The 22,373-nt window shown below is 43.3% G+C and overlaps 1 protein-coding gene across 2 annotated transcripts in view; it reads left to right on the top strand.

Annotated features, from left to right (window-relative positions):
- Positions 1–16,869: 16,869 nt before the first annotated feature.
- The window catches only part of UBE2W (ubiquitin conjugating enzyme E2 W), a 59,093-nt gene continuing 53,589 nt past the window's right edge, over positions 16,870–22,373 (top strand). For both annotated transcript variants that reach the window (XM_007538766.3, XM_016195091.2), the window contains exon 1: positions 16,870–16,990. In XM_007538766.3, the coding sequence (XP_007538828.1) occupies positions 16,976–16,990 (15 nt within the window). In that variant the 5' untranslated portion in view covers positions 16,870–16,975. The remainder of the gene's footprint in view (positions 16,991–22,373) is intronic.

The raw sequence follows: 22,373 nt of genomic DNA on the forward strand, positions 1-22,373 counted from the left end.
TGTAGTATGCAAATATCTTTTCCATCTGCTGGGTTTCCTGTTTATGGAATTTTCTTTTGATGTGTAAAAGCTTTTTAAGGGCAGGGGTAGATAGCTTAGTGGTTATGCAAGCAGACACTCATGCTTGAGATTCCATAGTCCCAGGTTCAATCTCTCACACTACCATAAGCTAGAGCTGAACAGTGCTCTGTTTAAAAAAATAGTAATATGGGACTGGGCGGTAGCAGCAGGTTAAGTGCACATGGTGCGAAGGACAAGGACTGGCATAAGGATCCTGGTTTGAGGCCCCCGCTCCCCACCTGCAGGGGGTTGTTTCACAGGCGGTGAAGCAGGTCTGCAGGTGTCTGTCTTTCTCTCCCCCTCTCTATCTTCCTGTCCTCTCTCTGTCCTATCCAACAACAATGACAGCAATAACAATAACGACAACAAGGGCAACAAAAAATGGGGGAAATGGCCTCCAGGAGCAGTGGACTTGTAATGCGGGCACTGAGTCCCAGCAATAACCCTGGAGGCAAAATGATAATGATGATAATAATAATAACAGTTAAATAAAATATTTTTAATTTGATATAGCCCCATTTATTCATTCTTGGTTTTGTTTCATTTGCCCATGTGGTAGAGTCTCCAAATATATCTTTAATGTGAAGGTCCTGGAATGTTTCACCAATGTATTCTTAATCAGGTATGCCAGCTTGTTTCTATTATTTTAAATTTTATTTATTATCTTTATTTATTAGATAGAGAAAGACAGAAATCGAGGGGGTGGGGAAAATACAGAGGGAGAGAGAAAGAGAGACACCTACAGCACTGCCTCACCACTTGCGAAGCTTTCCCCCTGCAAGTGGGGACCTGGGTCCTTGCGCATTGTAACATGTATGTTCAAGTATGTGTGCCACTACCCAGCCCTGCCTTTTGTTTTTTCCATATCTTCACTCACTAGTTCACCACACAGTTTAGTCCAACAGAAAGTATCTGATTAAGATCATTGGTATAAGGGTGGGGGTAGATAGCATAATGGTTATGCAAAGAGTTACTCACGCCTGAGGCTCCAAAGTCTCAGGTTCAGTCCCCATGTGCCACCATAAACCAGAGCTGAGCAGTGCTCTGGTTAAAAAATAATAATAATAAAAATCAATGTTATACTCCATATGGCCAGTTTTTCTTTTTAAACTAGTTTTCTTGGGTAAATTTACATAACTGACCATTACCTCTGCCTCAAGATTCTTGGTTTCTAGGTCAATCTCCTCTTATATGTCAATGTTCCCATAACCTCTGACTTCAACATCTTTTCCTCTCTCTTCTGAATTCTCTCTTGGGACCATTTCTTAATTTTCATGCTATCAAATGCAGTGGTGTTATTGAAAGACCTGAACTTCTGTTTGGTTCTATTTCCCAGTGTCTTTTCAAACATGGCCAGTGTACTTTTCATGCTCTGAAAAGAAATCTCTAGAAAGTGCTAGGGCATTTCGAGTACTGCTGTCTTCGTTTATCAGTGACAGATGTCAGCAACCTCAAGCGCTGCACAGCAGGTAAAGTGCTGGACACAAGGTCCCAGTTTCAATCTCCAGCACTGCATGTGCCAGAATAACGCTCTGCTTCTTTTGCCCTAACTCCCATTTCTCTCTTATTAATAAATCAATCAGTCATGGAGGAGATAGCATAATGGCTATGCAGACACTTTTTTTTTCTTTTTTGCCTCAAGGGTTATCTTTGGGGCGCAGTGCCAGCACTAGGAATCCACTGCTCCTGGTGGCCATTTTTTCCATTTTTATTGGCTAGAACAGAAAGAAATTAAGGGGTGGGGGGAAAGAAAGAGACCTACAAACCAGCTTCATTTATGGGGGTGGGGGTGGGAGGGGGCTCCAACACGGACCCTTGGGCATGTCCTTGCTCATAGTACTTGTGCTTCACTGGGTACACCACCACCAGGTCCCCCCCAGACACTTTTTATGCCTCAGCCTCCCAGGTCCCAACTTCAATCCCCCGTACCACCATAAACCAGAGCAGAGCAGTGCTCTGGTAAAAATAAGTGAGTAAGTAAATTTTTTTTTAAGTTTTAAATCACCATCATCATCTTGAAATAATACTTTCAGACCTAGGGGCTGGTGGAATCACTCACTAAGTGAAACATCTGCCTGGCCATGTGCACAACGCAGGTTCTCCTCTGCATCACATGGGGGATGCTGTGATACCTCTCTCCCCATTTCTTTGTCTGTATTTTGCCTCTAAAATGTTGTAATCTGGTTCTTGTACATTGTAACATGTGTGCTGAACTGGATGCATTACCACACAGCCCCCCAATATTTACGTATTATTTTTAATATGTAATTTATTTATTAATGAGAGGGATAAGAGGAGAGAGAAAGAACCAGACATCACTCTGGGACGGGTGTTGCCTGGGATTAAACTCAGGACCTCATGCTTGAGAGTCCAAGGATTTATCCACTGTGCCACCTCCTGGACCACTATTTATTTATTTATTTATGACAGAGAAATTGAGAGGCAAGGGGAAGATAGGGAGAAAGAGAGACACCAATTTTTATTTTATTTTTAATGGGAGAGGTAGAGGACAGAGCATTGATCAGCTATAGTTTATTGTAGTATTGGGAATTAAACCTCTAGACCCCAGTTGTTTACATAACCATTATGTTATCTTCCCAGTACTGGATAAGAATTATGCTGGCGGTCGGGCGGTGGCGCAGTGGGTTAAGCGCATGTGGCGCAAAGCGCAGGGACCGGCGTAAGGATCCCGGTTTGAGCCCCTGGCTCCCCACCTGCAGGGGAGTTGCTTCACAGGCGGTGAAGCAGGTCTGCAGGTGTCTATCTTTCTCTCCCCTTCTCTATCTTCCCCTCCTCTCTCCATTTCTCTCTGTCCTATCCAACAACGAATTGTGTCAACAAGGGCAATAATAATGACCACAACGAAGCTACAACAAGGGCAACAAAAAGGGGAAAAAAATGGCCTCCAGGAGCGGTGGATTCATGGTGCAGGCACCGAGCCCAGCAATAACCCCCCTGGAGGAGGAAAAAAAAATAATTAAAAAAAAATAATAAAAAAAAAGAATTATGCTATCGTAGTCCAGAAGGTGGCGCAGTGGATAACGTGTTGGACTCTCAAGCTATAAGGTCAATCCCCAGCAGCGCATATACCAGAGTGATGTCTGGTTCTTTCTCTCTCTCCTTCTATCCCTCTCATTAATAAATAAAATATATAAAAAAATAGAATTATGCTATTGTGGCTGGGTGGTGGCATACCTGGTTAAGTGCACATATTACAGTGTGTAAGGACCCAGGTTCAAGTCCCCAGTCCCCACCTGCAGGGGGAAAGCTTCACAGTGGTGAAGCAGTGTTGCAGGTGTCTCTCTCTCTCTCTCTCTCTCTCTCTCCCTCTCTATAACCCCCTTCCTTCTCAATTTCTGGCTGTGCCTACCCAATAAATAAATAAAGTTTTTAAAAAATTTCAAAAAAAAAAAAAAGAATTATGCTATCTCCCTAGCTGAACATTTGCATTCTAATACATGTCAGTGACTACTTTGCCATCCAGGTTCTAACCCAGCCCTCACTGCACTGGGGGAAGTTTCAGTGCTGCTGTCTTTCCCTCTTTTTTTTTCATTTAATTTAATTTTTATTTATTATTATTATTTTGTTTTACATATTTATTTATCAGAGCACTGCTCAGCTCTGGTTTATGGTGGTACAAGATTGAAACTGGGACTGTGGAGCCTCAAGCATCAGAGTCTATTTGCATAACCATTATGCAATCTACCCTCTTTCTTCCTCTGCCTCTGCCTTTTTTTTTCACTCTTTCTTTTAAAGATGTATTCGTTCATTATTCATTCACTTATGTGACAGAGAGTAAAAGCAATAGCCAAAATATGCAAACAACCTAAATGCCCACTGATAGACTACTAGATAAAGAAATTATGGGGCAGGGAGCCAGGTGGTAGTACACCTGGTTAAGTGTTCAGGCTACAATGCACAAGGACCTGGGTTCAAACCCCAGGCCCTTACCTGCACGTGCGCTCAACCAGTTGTGCCGCCACCCGGCCCCAAGTCTTGAATTTAGAACCTCATATTGGAGAGTATTAAAACTCTATCAACTGTGCTACATCCAAGGCCACATAAACTTAATCAGGCAAAAGGGGGCACAACAGTGGGGCAGGAAAGCAAGGCAGAAAGCAAGTCACAGGATGAGAAACAACCATCTAGCAGGGACGAAAATGATGGGGCTGCTCTCCAGCTATACATGAGAGCAAAGATAAAAAAAAAAAAAAAGTGTTTGGGCAAGAAGGTCTTATGAACAGGAGAAAAGTAGGCAATATAAATTATAATCACACAGCTATAGAATTTTTGGACAAGGAAGATCATCTGGAAATTTTATTTTATTTTATTTTTGCCTCCAGGGTTATCATTGGGGCTCGGTGCCTGCACTAGGAATTCACTGCTCCTGAAGGCAATTTTTCCCCTTTTTGTTGCCCTTGTTGTTGTCATTATTATTGTTGTTGTCATTGCTGTTGTTGGATAGGACAGAGAGAAATCGAGAGAGGAGGGGAAGACAGAAAGGGGGAGAGAAACAGACATCTGCAGACTTGCTTCACTGCCTTTGAAGCGACCCCCCTGCAGATAGGGAGCCAGGGGCTGGACCCGGATATTTGCGCGGGTCCTTGCGTTTGGCGCCATGTGTGCTTAACCCGTTGCGTTACCGCTCGGCCCCCCCATCTGGAAATTTTTAAGTAAGTCATTGACTCACCATTTCTCAGATGAAGAAATCCAAACCCGGAGAGACCTGGCTAGGTTTAGGACTCATATCATCAATAGGAAAGCTAGATCGAGGTCATCTAGGTTATGTTGGTGTGGCGATATGGGGGGGAATAAACATTTTGTGCTCTTTCAAATTTTAAAAGGCTGTAAATAAGTCAAAGAGGGTTAGTGAAATAATTTACATGTATTGAGTGTTGCTTTGCCATGAGCCCATCCCTCAACATTCTGAAGGAAGCTTTGATGCTAAAGTCTCTTTCAATATAATAATAATAATAATAATACTGTATTGCACAAAAGTGTTCAGGTCCTGGAACATGATGGCAGAAGAAGACCTACCAAGGTGGGGGGTTAGAGTGTTATGTAGAAAACTGAAAAATGTTTCACATGTATCAATTACTGAATTTTACTGTCGACTGTAATTAATCCCCCCAATAAAGAAAAAAAAAAGAATCTAGCTGAGATGTTAATCTCATAGAAGAAAACTGCATATATATATATATATATATATATATATATATATATATAGTTTAAAATATATATATTTAAGGCATTGTGTTTACCAATGACTTCAACTCCTAGAAAAGAAGCTCAGGAGTCGGTCGGTAGCGCAGCAGGTTAAGTGCAAGTGGCATGAACAAGGAGTAAGGATCCTGGTTCCAGCCCCGGCTCCCCACCTGCAGGGGAGTTGCTTTACAGACAGTGAAGCAGGTCTGCAGGTGTCTTTCTCGCCCCCTCTCTGTCTTCCCCTCCTCTCTCCATTTCTCTCTGTCTTATCTAACAATGACAACATCAATAACAACAATAATAACTACAACAACAATAAAAACAAGGGCAACAAAAGGGAAAATTAAAAAAAAAATAAAAAAAGCAAAGAACTTCAAGATTCATCAATGACTCATGCCAATGGACATAGCATAAGTGATTACTGAAAACAGTCATGTACTTTATTTATTTTCATGAATTCCAAAATAAAAGAGGATAAAGATAAGGGCCAGTCATTTCAGTGCGCAAGGACCCAGGTTCAAGCCCCTCATCCCCATCTGCAAAGGGAAAGCTTCACAAGTGGTGAAGCAAGGCTGCAGACTGCCCTCCCCCCCACAATTTCTCTGTCTCTAAGAAGTAAAATAAATAAAGACTCAGGGAGCCAGGCAGTAGCACAGTGGGTTAAGCGCATGTGGCACAAAGCGCAAGGATTCGTGTAAGGATTCCGGTTTGAGCCCCGGCTCCCCACCTGCAGGGGAGTCGCTTCACAGGCGGTGAAGCAGGTCTGCAGGTTTCTATCTTTCTCTCTCCCTCTGCCTTCCCCGTCTCTCTCCATTTCTCTCTGTCCTATCTAACAATGACGACATCAGTAACAACAACAATAATAACTAGGACAACAATAAAACAAGGACAACAAATAGAATAAATAAATACTCATGTAAAAAAAAGAGGCTAAAGATTAAAATAATAATAACTAATCAAATAATCATGAAGCAGACTAATAAGAGAAAAGGTAAAAGACAATTTACTAATAGCACTTATACTTCCTATATACGTGGGAGAGAACTAGAAACTCAGAGTAAGGCACCACCAAATCTGTAGACCCTGACTTAAAAAGCTTTTCCGGCGGTAGTGCAGTGGGTTAGCGCACGTGGAGCAAAGCGCAACCGGCCTAAGGATCTTGGTTGGAGCCCTCCCCACCTGCAGTGGCGGTGAAGCAGGTCTGTAGGTTCTTTCTCTCATCCTCTCTGTCCTCTGCTCTCCATTCCTCTCTGTCCTATCCAACAATGACGACATCCACAACAATAAAACAACAAAGGCAACAAAAGGGAATAAATAAATAAATAATAAAAAAAGTTTTCCAATGCAGAGGGCTTTGAGAAGAAGAACGGAGAGTCAGAAGGGCATGATACAAACACTGTCTTTCCAGGATGAAGAAGAAAGTCATTGAGAGTATCAAAGTAGGGTTAGAGGTCACTTATAAGCCTAAAAATAAATATATAGAGCAAAGGTAGGGCGGAAATACGTACACTTAAGCTCTCCACAGACCAGATTCTTTTTTAATTTTTAAAAATTTACTATCGGGAGTCGGGCGGTGGCGCAGTGGGTTAAGCGCACATGGCGCAAAGTGCAGGGACCGGCGTAAGAATCCCGGTTCGAGCCCCCGGCTCCCCACCTGCAGGGGAGTCGCTTCACGGGCGGTGAAGCAGGTCTGCACGTATCTATCTTTCTCTCCCCTCTCTCTCTGTCTTCCCCTCCTCTCTCCATTTCTCTCTGTCCTATCCAACAACAAAGCAACGTCAACAATGGCAATAATAACCGCAAAGAGGCTGCAACAACTAGGGCAACAAAAAGGGGGAAAAATGGCCTCCAGGAGTGGTGGATTCATGGTGCAGGCACCGAGCCCAGCAATAACCCTGGAGGAAAAAAAAAATTACTATCATTATTATCACTATTCCAGGGCATTGCTCAGCTCTAGCTTATGGTGATGTAGGGGGATTGAACATGAGATTTTGGAGCCTCAGTATGAGCGAGTAGTCTTTCTCTCTTTCTTTTTTAAAGTTTTTTTTAAAAAGATTTTATTTAGTTAATAATGAGAAAGATAGGAGGAGAGAGAAAGAACCAGGCAACACTCAGTACATGTGCTGCCGAAGGTTGAGCTCTGGACCTCAGGCTTGAGAGTCCTGTTCTTTATCCACTGCACCACCTACCAGACCATGGCATGAGTCTTTCCCTCGCTCTCTCTCTCTTTTAAAACTATTATTATATATAAAACAGAGAGAAATTGAGAAGGGACGGGGAGAGAATGATAGACACTTTTTGTGAAGCATCTCCCTCACAGGTGGGGAGCAGGGACTGGAAATATGTGCACTTAACTGGGTGCACCAACCCCCCCACACCCCATCTCAGGCATGAGAGTCTCTTTGCATAACCATCATGTTATCCTTCCACCAGTCCTTGCGCTTTGCGCCACATGCGCTTAACCCACTATGCTACTGCCCGACTCAACCATCATGTTATCTATCCCCACTGACCAGATCCTTTTTACCAGGAATCTATCTCCAAAAGTCTGCATTTTACTGTCAGTTCTTCCCACCCTATAAAATTAGTCTTTTGTCAAATAATTTTTCCCCTAAAGTCTAGAGCTTTTTCCTTTTTTTATATTTATTTATTTTCCCTTTTGTTGCATTTGTTGTTTTTTATTGTTGTTGTTATCGATGTCATCGTTGTTAGATAGGACAGAGAGAAATGGAGAGAGGAGGGGAAGACGGGAAGAAAAAGAGAGACACCTGCAGACCTGCTTCACTGCCTATGAAGCAACTCCTGTGCAGGTGGGGAGCTAGGGGCTCGATCCGGGATCCTTACTCCTTGCGCTTCGTGTCATGTACACTTAACCCACTGTGCTACAACCCAACGCTCTTTCCTTTTTCTTTTTAAACTCATTTTTATTTGGGAGTTAATGGTTTATAGTGCAGTTGTTGACAAAAGGGAACAATTTCTCATCTCCCTGTTACAGGTATCTGCAAAAGACTCTCACCCCTAACTTAGGTTCTATCCACCACCGTGTCCCAGTACCACAAAATCCTCTCTACTCCACTCCCTTCCCCTCCTTCTCCCAGAGTTCTGCTTTGGCGCAATAGCTCTGATGTTTCTGGGTGAAGAGGTCAGGGAATATCAGATTTTTTTCTCCCTTCAGTATGTGTTAAAATATTGAAATACTGAACTGGGGGAAATATCAATAGCATAGTTTACACAACAGACTTCCATACTTGGCACAAAAGTATGTGCCAAGTTCTGTCCTGAGCACCACCATAAGCCAGAGCTGAGAAGTGCTCCAGCAACAAATTCAAAAGTGAAAAGTAGTGAAATACTTCAAAAATAACTTTGTTAAGAGTGTATTTTACATGCTTGCATATCATAAATGTTGTCAATTGTGAGCATTAGGTTTAACAATTCTTAGCAAATTTATATAGTGGAGCAACCATTACAATCCAGTTTTACTTTACTGTTTTTTTTTTTTTTTTATGGCTTCAGGACCTCCTCACACATGTGTGATTTCACTTCTCTACAATTACTTTAAAATTTATATATTTTTTTTCCACCAGGGTTATCACTGGGTTCAGTACTGGCACTACAAATCCACTGCTCTGGTAGACATTTTTTCCTTAGTTTTTATTTGGTAAGACAGAGAGAAACTGGGGGTGGGGAAGGATAGAGAGGGAGAGAGAAAGATTCTTGCAAGCCTGCTTTACGACTTGTAAAACATCCCCTCAGGTGTGGGGGGGCCTTTAACCTGGGTCCTTGTGCATGTGCATGTACATTCAACCACGTGTCACCACCCAGCCCCTATCCAGAAACTTTTTTTTTTTAAACCAGAGCACTGCTCAGCTCTGGCTTCTGGTGGCACATGGGGCTGAATCTGTGACCTTGGAGCCTCAGGCATGAGAGTCACTTTCCAAAACCATTGTACTATCTACCCCTGCCCATAATTCTTTTAAGTAGTCCTGATCTCTTATGTTTTTATGTTGATCATGCCATGGATTGACAGGGAATGGGTTTCAGCAGCACACTGGTCCCCATGAAGTGAGCCTATCCAGGGGGAGCAGGCTAATGTTTTCTTTGTTGTTTGATTTTTCTTTTCTTGCATAGGCTGATGATGCTTCCGTTGAATCCAAATGCCCTACACTTTGGCAGTGGATCCTTTTCCTTCTTTTTTAGAGGCAGAGAGAGAATGAGAATGAATGGGGTTGGGCAGTGACGCACAGGGTTAAGCACATAGTAATAAAGAGCAAAGACCTGCATAAGGATCCTGGTTGGACTCACTGGTTCACCACCTGCGTGTGTGTGTGTGTGTGTGTGTGTGTGTGTGTGTGTGTGTGTGTGTGGTCTCTTCACAGGCAGTGAAGCAGGTCTGCAAGTTTCTATTTTTCTCTCTCCCTATCTCCTCCTCTTTCAATTTCTCTCTGTCCTGTCTAATAAAATGGAAAAAAAAAAATCATCTAGGGAGTCGGGCGGTAGCGTAGCGGGTTAAGCGCAGGTGGCGCAAAGCACAAGGACCAGCATAAGGATCCCGGTTCGAACCCCGACTCCCCACCTGCAGGGGAGTCGCTTCACAGGCGGTGAAGCAGGTCTGCAGGTGTCTATCTTTCTCTCCTCCTCTCTGTCTTCCCCTCCTCTCTCCATTTCTCTCTGTCCTATCCAACAACGACAACAACAATAATAACTACAACAATAAAACAACAAGGGCAACAAAAGGGAATAAATAAATAAAATAAATATTAAAAAAAATTAAAAAAAAAAATCATCTGGGGGCCCTAGTCAGGGAGTCATGGGATTCCCAAACGGACATGATGGGCCCAGATCTCTAAAAGATCCCTCTCACCACTGTCACTGGTCATCTCCAGCGGGAAGGACATACTGGACCCCTTTGTGGGCTGCTACAGGACATTGCCCTCAATGTGGATCAACAATGGTAGGGAATATTCCATTCTCTGAAGGGAGATTGGACAACATACTCTACCTACCACCCAAGGAAGATGGGTCCTGAAATTAGTGTAGCCTGGAATGTTCCTAGACATGACCACAGAATGCGAGCTCAGACCTACAGGGGTGCAGAGGTTACACGGGCTCCTGTGCTGAACTTGGGCCCCAGATGAAATCAGTGAGGTTTACAGTTAATAATATTTGTACACTTTTCCCATATTTGGGAGCTGCTCTCTTCCCTAATCCAGCTTTCTTGCCCTTTTTCCAACTATGACCACCATCTCCCTGGACAATCACCTGGGTCCACCTGCATATTAGATGTCAGGCGCAAGCAAAAACTAGTAAAGTCATGGGCCCCTTGGAATATACCTGAAATAGACCTACTACTTTTTTCCAAAACTGAGACCTCCAAATCTTCACCTGCAATATTCTTGCCTTTAGGTTCATGATTAAACAATTTTTTTTCTGCTTTATAACTTAATTCTTTTTCAGCCACCAGGTTCCAGATGTTACCATGATGCCAGCTTGACTTCCCTGGGTAGACGACCCCACCAATATGTCCTAGAACCCTGCCTCCCCAGAGCCTTGCCCCACTAGGGAAAGAGAGAGACAGGCTGGGGCTATGGATGGACTTGCTAATGCCCATTTTCAGTGGAGGAGCAATTACAGAAGCCAGACCTCCCACCTTCTGCACCCCATAGTGATCTGGGGTCCATACTCTCAGAGGGATAAAGAATAGGAAAGTGGGGCCAGGTGGTGGTGCACCTGGTTGAACACACATGTTACAATGTGCAAGGACCCAGGTTTAAGTCCCCAGTCCCCACCTGCAGGGGGAAAGCTTCATAAGTGGTAAAGCAGTCCTGCAGGTATCTGTCTCTCTTTCTTTTTTTTTTTAATTTTTTTTTTTTGCTATTTATTTACTCCCTTTTGTTGCCCTTGTTTTATTGTTGTAGTTATTATTGTTGTTGGATAGGACAGAGAGAAATGGAGAGAGGAGGGGAAGACAGAGAAGAGGAGAGAAAGATAGACACCTGCAGACCTACTTCACTGCCTGTGAAGCGACTCCCCTGCAGGTGGGGAGCCGGGGCTTGAACCAGGATCCTTCCAACGGCTCTTGCGCTTTGCACCACACGCGCTTAACCCGCTGCGCTACCGCCAGACTCCCCCTGTCTCTCTTTCTATCTGACCCTCCCCTCTCAATTTCTGGCTGTCTCTATCCAATAAACAAATAAAGATAATAAAAAAATTTTTTTAAGAATAGGAGGGGCCAATTGATGGTGCACCTGGTTAACTGCTCAAATTATAGTGCTCAAGGACCCAGGCTCAAGCCCCTGGTCCCCACCTGCAGGGAGGAAAACTTCACAAGTGGTGAAGCAGGGCTGCAGGTGTCTCTTCATCTCTATCTACTCTTCCCCCCTCAATTTATCTCTGCCTCTATCCAAAAATAAATAAATATTTTTAAAAAAGAATAGGAAAGCTATCAAGGGAGGGGACCAATAGAGTTCTGGTGGTGGGAACTGTGTGGAATTGTACTCCTCTTATCCTATGGTCTTGTCAATATTTCCATTTTATAAGTAAAAATTTAAAAAGAAAGAAAGAAAAAGCCACCAGGAGCAGTGTATTTGTAGTTCACGCACTGAGCTCCACCTATAACCCTGGAACAAAAGAGGCCACAGCACCGAAGCTTCCTTCAGTACGCTGGGGCTGGGCTCAAGCCTGGGTCGTGCACATAGCAAAGCAGCACACTATGCTTAGAGGGCTTGATAATGAACATCGATTCTCTTGGCAAGACTCTTGCCCTTTACTCATTTTTTACAATGTTAACAGTATACTGGGTCACATAGTAGACGCTTCTAGTTTTGCCCTGGTAAGATTTGCTTGTAGGGCATCCTTTTTTGAGCATCCTTTTATGTCTGCTGTATCAGCTTTTCCATATCAATAGATCCACACGGGTGTAACCAATGGAACAACTCCATGTTTTTAAAAAGATGTAGATAGGGAGTCGGCGGTAGTGCCCAGGTTAGGCGCACGTGATGCGAAGTGCAAGGGCCTGCGTAACTATACCGGTTCAAGCCCCGGCTCCCCACCTGCAGGGGGGTCGCTTCACAGGCAGTGAAGCAGGTCTGCAGGTGTCTGTCTTTCTCTCCCCCTTTTTGTCTTCCCTTCCTCGCTCCATTTCTTTCTGTCCTATCCAACAACAGTGATATCAATAACAGCAATAATAACTACAACAACAATAAAGAACAAGGGCAACAAAAGGGAAAATAAATAAGTATAAAAAATTTTGGGGAGTCGGGCGGTAGCGCAGCGGGTTAAGTGCAGGTGGCGCTAAGCACAAGGACCAGCGGAAGGATCCCGGTTCGAGCCCCCGGCTCCCTACTCGCTTCACAGGCGGTGAAGCAGGTCTGCAGGTGTCTGTCTCTTCTCCTCTCTGTCTTCCCCTCCTCTCTCCATTTCTCTCTGTCCTATCCAACAACAATGACATCAATAATAACTACAACAATAAAAACAAGGGCAACAAAATAAATAAATAAATATATTTAAAAAATTAAAAAAAAATTTTTTAATTACAAAAAAAAGACATAAATAACAAATAGTGGGCACCTCTCTTCTTTCCCTTTGTGTTAGTTATTTTGGCAATTGACTGGAAAATGGTTGCTTCAGCTGCATGTTGTTTTGTTTTATTTTTGTCAGTCAGTAGGAGTCTAGTAGCAAGATACTCTTGGGAAACATAGAGTCAAGACTTTGCCTCTTCTTGCTTCAACAATTATATTCTCATAGGATATCTGCACTAGTCCCTTGAGTAATTATTTATTTTCACTTTCTTGGAGGGGGGCTGGGCAGTGACGTAACTGGTTAAATGCACATATTTTCACTTTTTTTCTTTTTAAATAAAGACAGAGAGAGCAGGGGTAGATAGCATAATGGTTATGCAAAGTGACTTTCATGCCTGAGGTCCAAAGTCCCAGGTTCAGTTCCCCGCACCACCATAAGCCAGAGCTGAGCAGTGCTCTGGTAATAAAAATAATATGAAAAAACGGTCCTGGCGCTTCGCACCGCCTGCGCTTAACCCACTGCGCTACCACCCGACTCCTTTTTTTTCCTTTGTAGCTTGTGTGTGTGTGTGTGTGTGTGTGTGTATGAGAGAGAGAGAGGTGGAGCCAGAGCATCACTCTGGCACATGAGATGCTAGCAGTTGAATTTAGGACCTCATACTTTTTATCTTTTGATAATCAATTGAGACTCTATAAAGAATTGGTATATGAGTCCCATTCTGCAGCTGTTGTATAAAAATATAACCCATGAACACATGCAATGTTCTGGACTTGAGCCTGTAGCTCCCCACCTGCAGGAGGGACGCTTCACAAGCAGTGAAACAGGTCTTCAAATGCCCCTCTCTCCTTCTCTCTCTCTCCTCCCCCCTCTCAATTTATCTCTGTCCTAGCCAATAAAATGGAAAAAATGACCACCAGAAGCAGTGGATTTGTAGTGCCGGCACAGACCCCCAGAGATAACTCTGTAGGCAAAAAAAAAAAAAAAAAAGGTGTTGCTTCCTATAGGTATGCCCTACCCAATATGAGTATCACTTTCTTTGCGCCACGTGTGCTTAACCCACTGTGCTACCGCTCGACTCCTGAGTATCACTTTCTTAGCTCAAGTATAACTAGTTCTTCTCCTACATATTATTGGAAAACATTAGGAAAATAGTGAGTTATGGAATACTGAATATTTCTTAGGAAGGATATACTGGGTACAGACTTCTCCCTTTTTTTCCTTCTTTCCTTCCTTTTTTTTTTCTTTTTTACTAGAGCACTGTTCAGCTCTAGTTTATAGTGGTGGTGGTGGGGACTGAACCTGGGACTTTGGAGGCTCTGGAATGAAAGTCTTTTAGCATAACCATTATGCTACCTCCCCACCCCTAACTTCAATTTTATGAAAATAATTTTAAATATATATATTTTAATTCAATAAGAATGATTGGTGGAGAGAAAGAAAGAAGCAGGTATCACTGTGGTACGTGTGCTGCCAGAGACTGAACTCAGGACCTAATGCTTGAGAGTCCAATGCTTTATCCACTGTGCTACCTTCTGGACCACTGGCAACAATTTTAAGACATATGAAACCCAGGTGAGGGGCTGAGTGAACACATTACCATGCACAAGACCTGGGTTCAAACAGCCATTCTCTACCTGCAGAGGGGAAGCTTCATGAGCAATGGAGAAGTGCTACAAGTGTTTCTCCTGTCTCCCTCTTTCTTTTTTTTATATTTATTTATTTATTTTCCCTTTTGTTGCCCTTGTTTTTTTTTTTTGTTGTTGTAGTTATTGTTGTTGGATAGAACAGAGAAAAGTTGAGAGAGGAGGGGAAGACAGAGGGGGAGAAAAAGAAACCTGCAGACCTGCTTTGCCTATGAAGCGACTCCCCTGCAGGTGGGGGGGGGGGCTGGAACTGGGATCTTACTCCTGTCCTTGTGCTTTGTGCTAACTGTGCTTAACCCGCTGCACTACCAACCCCATCTCCCTCTTTCTACTTTTCACCCTTTGTCAAAGAGATAGCGAGGGAGAGATTAAAGAAGGAATGACAGAAGGAAAAAGCCACCAGACTTGGTGGAAAACACACACACACACACACACACACACACACACACACACACACCCAGGGGAGCAACTGGTTTTACTGTGAGGAGTGTAAGGAGGCTGTAACTCTTTTTCTTCCTTACTAATAACTGCCATGGCAATTTGTTGGCTCTGATGATGTCATAATGTTTTGTTTGTGGGACAATCAGAAGTCAGTTACAGCTTGGGAAGAATCAACTTTTAAACAAAATGAATCTTGTAGAGTAAAACCTGATTCTCTGGAGCTATTTATGAGATTAGAGGGGCAAAGGTTTCAAGATGAAAACATACGTGGGAAAAAATAATGCTACTCATTGTAGAAATGTTGACAATGCATCTGGCCTGACATCTGATACTTTTTTGGGTGATTTTGGACAAAAACATTCTACCATTTCTCAAGGACACAATCATTTTGCATGAAAAAGAGAAAACCAGCTCTCTCCTGGAAATAATAGAATGGAAATCTGTGAGGAAAAAGTATAACAAATAACTTCCACTCTAATGAGGAACAGTGTTTTAATATTGCAAAACAGTTATTAGTATATATTAAAGATTTTTTCTTTCTGTACACCCTTACATTAGTGAAGTTCTCAGAGAACATAATGATCTTAAGAGTGGGAAGAATGATATCTTAAATTGTTATATTTAAATTCTGTAGACATTTCTGAAAAGAATGCCAAGTTTAAAAAAAATAACAGATTTTTGGGTGTCGGGAGGTAACGCAGAGGGTTAAGTGCACGTGGGTAAAGTGCAGGGACCGGCATAAGGATCCCAATTCGAGCTCCTGGCTCCCCACCTGCAGGGGAGTTGTTTCACAGGCGGTGAAGCAGGTGTGCAGGTGTCTATCTTTCTCTCCCCCTCTCTGTCTTCCCCTCCTCTCTCTATTTCTCTCTGTCCTATCCAACAGCGACTACAACAATAAAATAAGTGCAACAAAAGGGAATAAATATTTTTTAAAAATAACAGCTTTTTAAACTTTCTGGCAAAGTTATAAGTTTTCTACTTTAACTTTTACAGAACATGAGGTGCAAGTTTTTGGCTTCTATTTCCTCTTATAAACCAGTGACATCTTCAATTCTGGAATAGCTTTCAGAAACGTGGTTTCTGATGTTGGCAGAACTAGTGCATTCCCAGAATAAATTCTGTATGTTCAGCCTTCCCTACATAAATATTCCTAGTTGAAAAAATTCCTAGTTGAACAGATCACAAAACTGCAATAGACTGAAGAGAAGTCTGGATGTACAAGGTGCAAATGCAATATTAAAACGCGACACTTGTATTTTTGAAAAGTCGAGTCAAATCTGCAATCAAATGTTTATGCCATAACAACCAATACTGTTACACAGGAAGCTTAATCAACTATGGGTTCAGTAGTGGCCGAAATTGCGCGTAACAAAAGGAAATCCCCTAAAAAACGTTCCTCCCTTTCAGGCAAAGTTTCAGCTCCACAAACTGCCCTTGCTTTTAATATATCAGTGAGTGCTCTGCTTCAAACTCCTCGCACAAGGAAGTCTGTGTCTCTTTTCTCCAAATTAGGAATATGAGAAGTATCTCCGGTTCCCAAAACCAGAAAGTAGCCCCGCGGGAAGTTTTATTGACCCTAAAGGTGTGAAAAGTGAGCGTGGTGGTGGAGGAAAGGCACGGAAAGGAAAACACTGTAAACCACACACCTGTGGTTGGAAAAACTGAAACAAAAACAATAACAGGGAGATTTTAAAAACAACAACAACAACAACACACAAACACAAAATTACCCAGCCATGGGGACACCATCCAGATCAAGGAGTAGAGACAAAAACAAAACAAAAACAAAACCTTTACCAGACCTAAGCTGGCTAGGTCAGCACCGAAGGGGCTTTTTTTCCCTCCACTCTCCAGAGAAAGGAGGGGCGCCTGGGAGATTCCCCGCGGACGCCCGAGAACTGGCACCCACCGGGTGTACACTCACCGCCCCCACCCCGCTCCCACCCTCAGAGCCCTGGGCTCCAGCCAATCGCCTCGCGCCATCCCCTTCCCATCGGAGGCCCCGCCCCCGGTGCCCGGGCTGTAGAGCCCCCGCGGCGTGACGCGAGCACGGCAGCTCCGCCCCCTGCGTCTCTGGCCTCGCCGGCCTTGGGGGGGATGGTTTCATCATGGCGTCTATGCAGGTGAGAGGAGTTTGCAGCATCTGGGCGGGCGAGGGAGCAGCCGGGAGGATGCGAGCGTTCGGTCGGCGGTGGCGTCGAGGGCTCTGGGCCGCTCGGACTGGCTCGGGAGCGGCACTGGTGGCCGGTTCCGCTCCAGCTTCGGGGCGCTAGGGAGAGGCGAGAGGCGGCGAGAAGGGCGCGGGGTGTATGTGTGTGGACAGGGTCTCGCTCGGTGGGGCGAAGCGGACACCAGTCGGCCGGGAAGTTGGGGGGGTCGAGAGGGCCGACGACAAGAGAGGGAAGTGTGGCTTAGGGGCGGCGACAGTGGTCCCCGCGTCACCTCCCACCCACCCCGACTGCCGCCGTTGGCCAGACCGCCCGCCCCGGAGATGCCTTTTTCTCCCCGGTCCCCGGTCCCCGGCCGGCCGGGGCGGAAACAGCTGCTCGCCGTTGTGTCCGGGGACAGGGGCGGCCCCGACCAGGGCTGAATGTGGGGGGGCAGAAAAGGCGTTCCGGGAGAAGGCGGCGGGCTGCAAGGGCGCTTCTTGGCCTCTGCTCAGGCCTCCCACGCCCGGCTTCCCCGACTGGCCCTATGGATTTCCTCCCTTTGGCTCTTAAGCCTTTGCCCCGTAGGTATCGTCCTGTGATCAGCCTCCGCACTCCGCCAGCCATCAGTCGTCCAGCAGCAGCTCACTTTCTCCCAAACTGCGTTGAGCTCCTCATCCTTTTCCCCCAGTCTGCAATCTTCCCCCCCTCCATGAGTCTCCAGTCCCCTCGTACTTCCCCGGGTAACTCGCCCTCGATTTTTAAAGATTTTTATTCCTCCTTTCTTGTTGCCCCACCCTTGCAGTCTTGGTCGTGCCACAATGGCCTTTTGCCCTTCTCTAGGTCTTGAGTGCAACCCTAGTTTGGTAGGAAGCTTTTGTTAACCCAGTGTCATATCTTCCTAACTTGGCAGCGAGTGGTTTTCTGGCTTTTCCAACTTAATAGACCACCCCCCACCACCACCCCAATACATTCAGTCAGTTTGGTTTTTTTTTTTTTTTTCAGGCTAAGATGGCAACCATGATTGCAGGTGTGTGTGTGTGTGTGTGTGTGTGTGTGTGTGTGTGTGTGAAGATTGACTCTGTTATCTGTGCCTTTCATGGAACTAATCAAGACTAATCCGTCCTGATTTAGGAAGAGAAGCTAGAGTTAACAGCATTTTTTTTAAAGAGTTTTAACAACATCTTCATAAGAAAACGACCATGTTTTCCTTAGAAGGATTTTGTGCTTTTGTTTCTAGAATTTGTATCTCTAGTCATTCTTTTTTGTTTTATAATGTTCTAGAAAGAGAATGGTGGCTTTATTTCATCTTAGATTTTCTTCTGCTTTGTGCCCATATTTGCTTTACTTTTATGCTTTTGTGTCATCTGTCCCCTCTCATCTATTTCCACACAGTATTCTTTCTGTCTTTACTTTTCCCTCTGGGTTTTTCTAGCTGAATAGGAAAAAAAATTGCTTTCTTAGTTGAAGAGAGATCATGAAGCCGAGCAGGGAAAAAACAAGAACAATTTCAGGAAACATTATACTTTACGCTAGTTTCCCTAGAGACATTAGAGAAGTTTCCTCTTTTGAAGCCAAAAAAGGAACTGTGGATCACTAGTTATACAGTTGATCAGCAACATGACAAATTTAAAATTGTTAAATGTTACTAAGATTAAAACTGTCAGTCTACAACTAAAATTTAAAGCCACAATACTAGTGATTATATTTGACAAGAGAATTGTAGGGATAACTACTGAGCTGATTAGATATGGACTTAAAATATCTGGAAAAGGCTGAGTTGAATCCATTAAAGGTTTTATTAACATGAGAGAGAGAAAACCAGAACATTACTCTGGTACATACAATGCCAGGGATTGAACTCAGGACCTCATGCTCTCAAATGTTCTCTAGCCAACACCTCACTTCTGGGGCTGAAGTAGATTTCAGTTTTAGTAGAAAACTGAAGATAGAGAACTTGATGTAGATAATCTTGAATTTTACATAGTAGCTTAAGCAGTGGGAAAAAAGACTTGCCAGTGTAATATTCTGTGTGTACTTGCCTTAACATCTATTCCTTTTTTTTTTTTATGACTAGAGAAGTAGAATGCTAAGTAAACAAAACTAAATCTTTCCCTTGTACTTGTAACATTCAAACCTGATACAGATTTTCTGGTAGTATCTTGAGTATATATTTAGTTTGTGTTTATCTAAGTTGCGTGTCTGAGGTCTTGCTAGAGAGCACTTTCACCTGTATGGGCTACTTTTTTCATTCTAGTAGGAGAAGTGGGAGAGAGAGGGAGGGGAGAGAGACCACAGCACCAGTTATTTCTGATGCCATAACATCTTCCAGGTGTTGTTGGGATTTGAACCTGGACTGTAGGCATGGCAGTGCAGATGTCCTACCTGGTGTGCTCTCTCCTGCCCATGAAAAATATTTTTATGTAGATAAATCAAACTTTTTGAAACATAGCACTATCTGTGTGGTTGTTCAGTGTCTTTGGTGAACAAAGTTTTTCCTGGCCATCTCTTTCTCACCATATACATATGTTTTGCTTTGCTTGTCTTTTTTTTTTTTTTAAGGTTTTTATTTATTTATGAAAAATATAAGAGGAGAGAAAAAGAACCAGACATCACTCTGGCATATGTACTGCCGGGGCTCAAACTCTGGACCTCATGCTTGAGAGTCCAAAGCTTTACCACTGCGCCACCTCCCGGACCACTTGTCTTTTTTTTTTTTTTTTAAATATTTATTTATTTTCCCTTTTGCCACCTTTGTTGTAGTTATTGTTGTTATTGATGTCGTCATTGGATTGGATAGGACAGAGAGAAATGGAGACAGGAGGGGAAGACAGAGGGAGAGAGAAAGACACCTGCAGACCTATTTCACCGCCTATAAAGTGACTCCCCTGCAGGAGGGGAGCGGGAGGCTTGAACTGGGATCCTTACTTAGGTCCTTGTGCTTTGTGCCATGTGTGCTTAACCCACTTTGTCTTTTTGTTGTCACTGGGCCTTCACCACTTCAGATCAACATTTTCAGATAGAGACACCTTAACGCTGAAGACACTTCCTTTAGTGCATGGAGCTTCTTCAGTGTGGTAGGGGCCAGGCTCAAACCTGCATAGCAACTCTTAAGTTAACAAATAAAGCTACAACCAAATTATGAAATTTGTTAATTCATCGACTATTCCTAGATTTTAAAGATTTGTTCATTTGTAAACACGAATGAGAAATATCCAGAGCATCTCTCTGGCATTTGTGATGCCAGGCATCAAATTTCAGACTTCAAGCTTCAAGTCCTAAGCTCCTGTCACTGGGCCACCTCCCGAGCTGCCATTAACACCACTTTATTTATTTTTGCATAGAGATAGAAATTAAGGGGGGGATAATAATTGCTCTCTAAGCTTTCCATCTGCAGGTGAGAATTGGGGACTTGAAACCAGGTCCAGGTCCTTGTGCACTGTAATGTGTGTGATCAACCAGGTGTGTGGGCACCACTCCCCCCCCCATTGTTTTTTTTTTTTTTTTCCTGAGGACTCATTGTGTCAGGCATTTATCTAAGTGCTGGGAATACCATAGTGAATAAAAACAGATAGTTTCTGCTCTTATCAGTATAACATCTTTGGGAATATTTATATTTAAGGACCAGATATTTAAGTTAATTGCATGGTAGGAAGTGATAGGCCTGTCGAGAACAAGCATGAAAGGAGGTGAGGAAATGGGAGTTTTTGAAATTTCAGAGTGCTTAGGGAAGGTATGCTGTTATGAATGCTGCTTTGACCATGTCCTTAAGAACTTTTAGTAGATTTCTTAATTTTACCTGCATCAGGATATTACTGTCACTTAAGTTATTTAAGCTGTAACAGGAAAAAATACATTTTCAACTTCATTTCAAAAGATCATGGTCATATTATTTCTGTTTTACATTTTAGCTAGAACACTGCTTAGCTCTGGCTCATGGGGGTGTCAGGGATTGAACCAGGGGACACAGAGGTTTAGTCATGCAAGTCTTTTGCATAACTGTTATGCAGTTTCCCCAGCCCTCCTCAAGATTGTCTTCTTGTGAATAGTGGGCTCAAGACATTATTAAAACTGGCAGGGTGGTGACTGGGAGGTCCTGCAGTGGAGAAAGCACTGGACTCTCAAGCATGAGGTCATGCATTTGATCCCCAGCACCACAGGTGCCAGAGTGGTGCGCTGCTTATTTCTCTCCTTTCTCATAAATAACTAAAAGAAAACAAACAAACAAAACGCTGTCAGAGGTCTATCTATTGACCTTGGAAGTGGTGCAATGTACTCTTCAATGACATTGGGTTCTTAAGCATTAGGCACTGAGTTTGAATCCTGGCATTGTATACCAGAATGATGTTTGACTTTTTAAAATCTCTCTTCTTTCTCTCTCATAAACAAATAAACAAACATCGCCGTCTAGGAGGTAGCACATTGGGTACAGTATTGAACCTTCAAAGTTGATGACCTGAGTTTGATCCTTGACATTGCATGTGCCAGAGTGATACTCTATTTTTTCTCTGTTATTAATAAATTTTTATAAAAAAATTAGAAAAGAGCAGGCCAGGCAGTAGTGTACCTGTTTAAGCGCACACATTACAGTTGAAGCCCCTCATCATCCCCACCTGCAGGGGAAAGCTTCAAGAGTGGTGAAGCAGGGCTGCAAGTGTCTCTCTGTTTCTCCCCCTCTCCATCTCCCCTTCTCTCTCAGTTTCTCTCTGTCTCTATCCAATAGTTAAAAGATTTTATTTTATTTATTTCCCCTTTTGTTGCCCTTGTTTTAGTTATTATTGTTGTTGTTATTGATATCGTCATTGTTAGATAGGACAGAGAGAAATGGAGAGAGGAGGGGAAGACAGAGAAAGGGAGAGAAAGAGAGACACCTGCAGACCTGCTTCACCGCCTGTGAAGCGACTCTCCTGCAGGTGGGGAGCCGGGGCTCGAACTGGGATCCTTACACCGGGATCCTTGCTGGTCCTTGCGCTTTGCGCCATGTGCACTTAACCCACTGTGCTACCACCCGGCTCCCAGAAGATTTTTTTAAAGATTAGAAAATAGATTGTTTAATTTTGATAATTCCAGAAATCTATTCATTAATGAGAGAGAGGGCATCAGTCTGGTACTTGCAGTGCTGAGTATCAAATTCAGTACTTCTTGCTTTTTGAACTTCAGTATTCTGTCTTCTGTCTCATCTCCCAGGCCACAATTCTAGAAATCTTAAAATATTAAGTAGAAAATTGTTTGTATCATATTTTTAAAATGGCTTAATGTTTTAGGAACTGTATTGTATGGTACTTTACTTAAACTGGAAAAAGTCTTACTAAAGTGAAGTTGGAGCTGGTGAGGTTGCTCACTTGGTTAAGCACTGAAC

This window comes from Erinaceus europaeus, chromosome 1, assembly GCF_950295315.1.
Source record: "Erinaceus europaeus chromosome 1, mEriEur2.1, whole genome shotgun sequence".
Lineage (NCBI taxonomy): Eukaryota > Metazoa > Chordata > Mammalia > Eulipotyphla > Erinaceidae > Erinaceus > Erinaceus europaeus.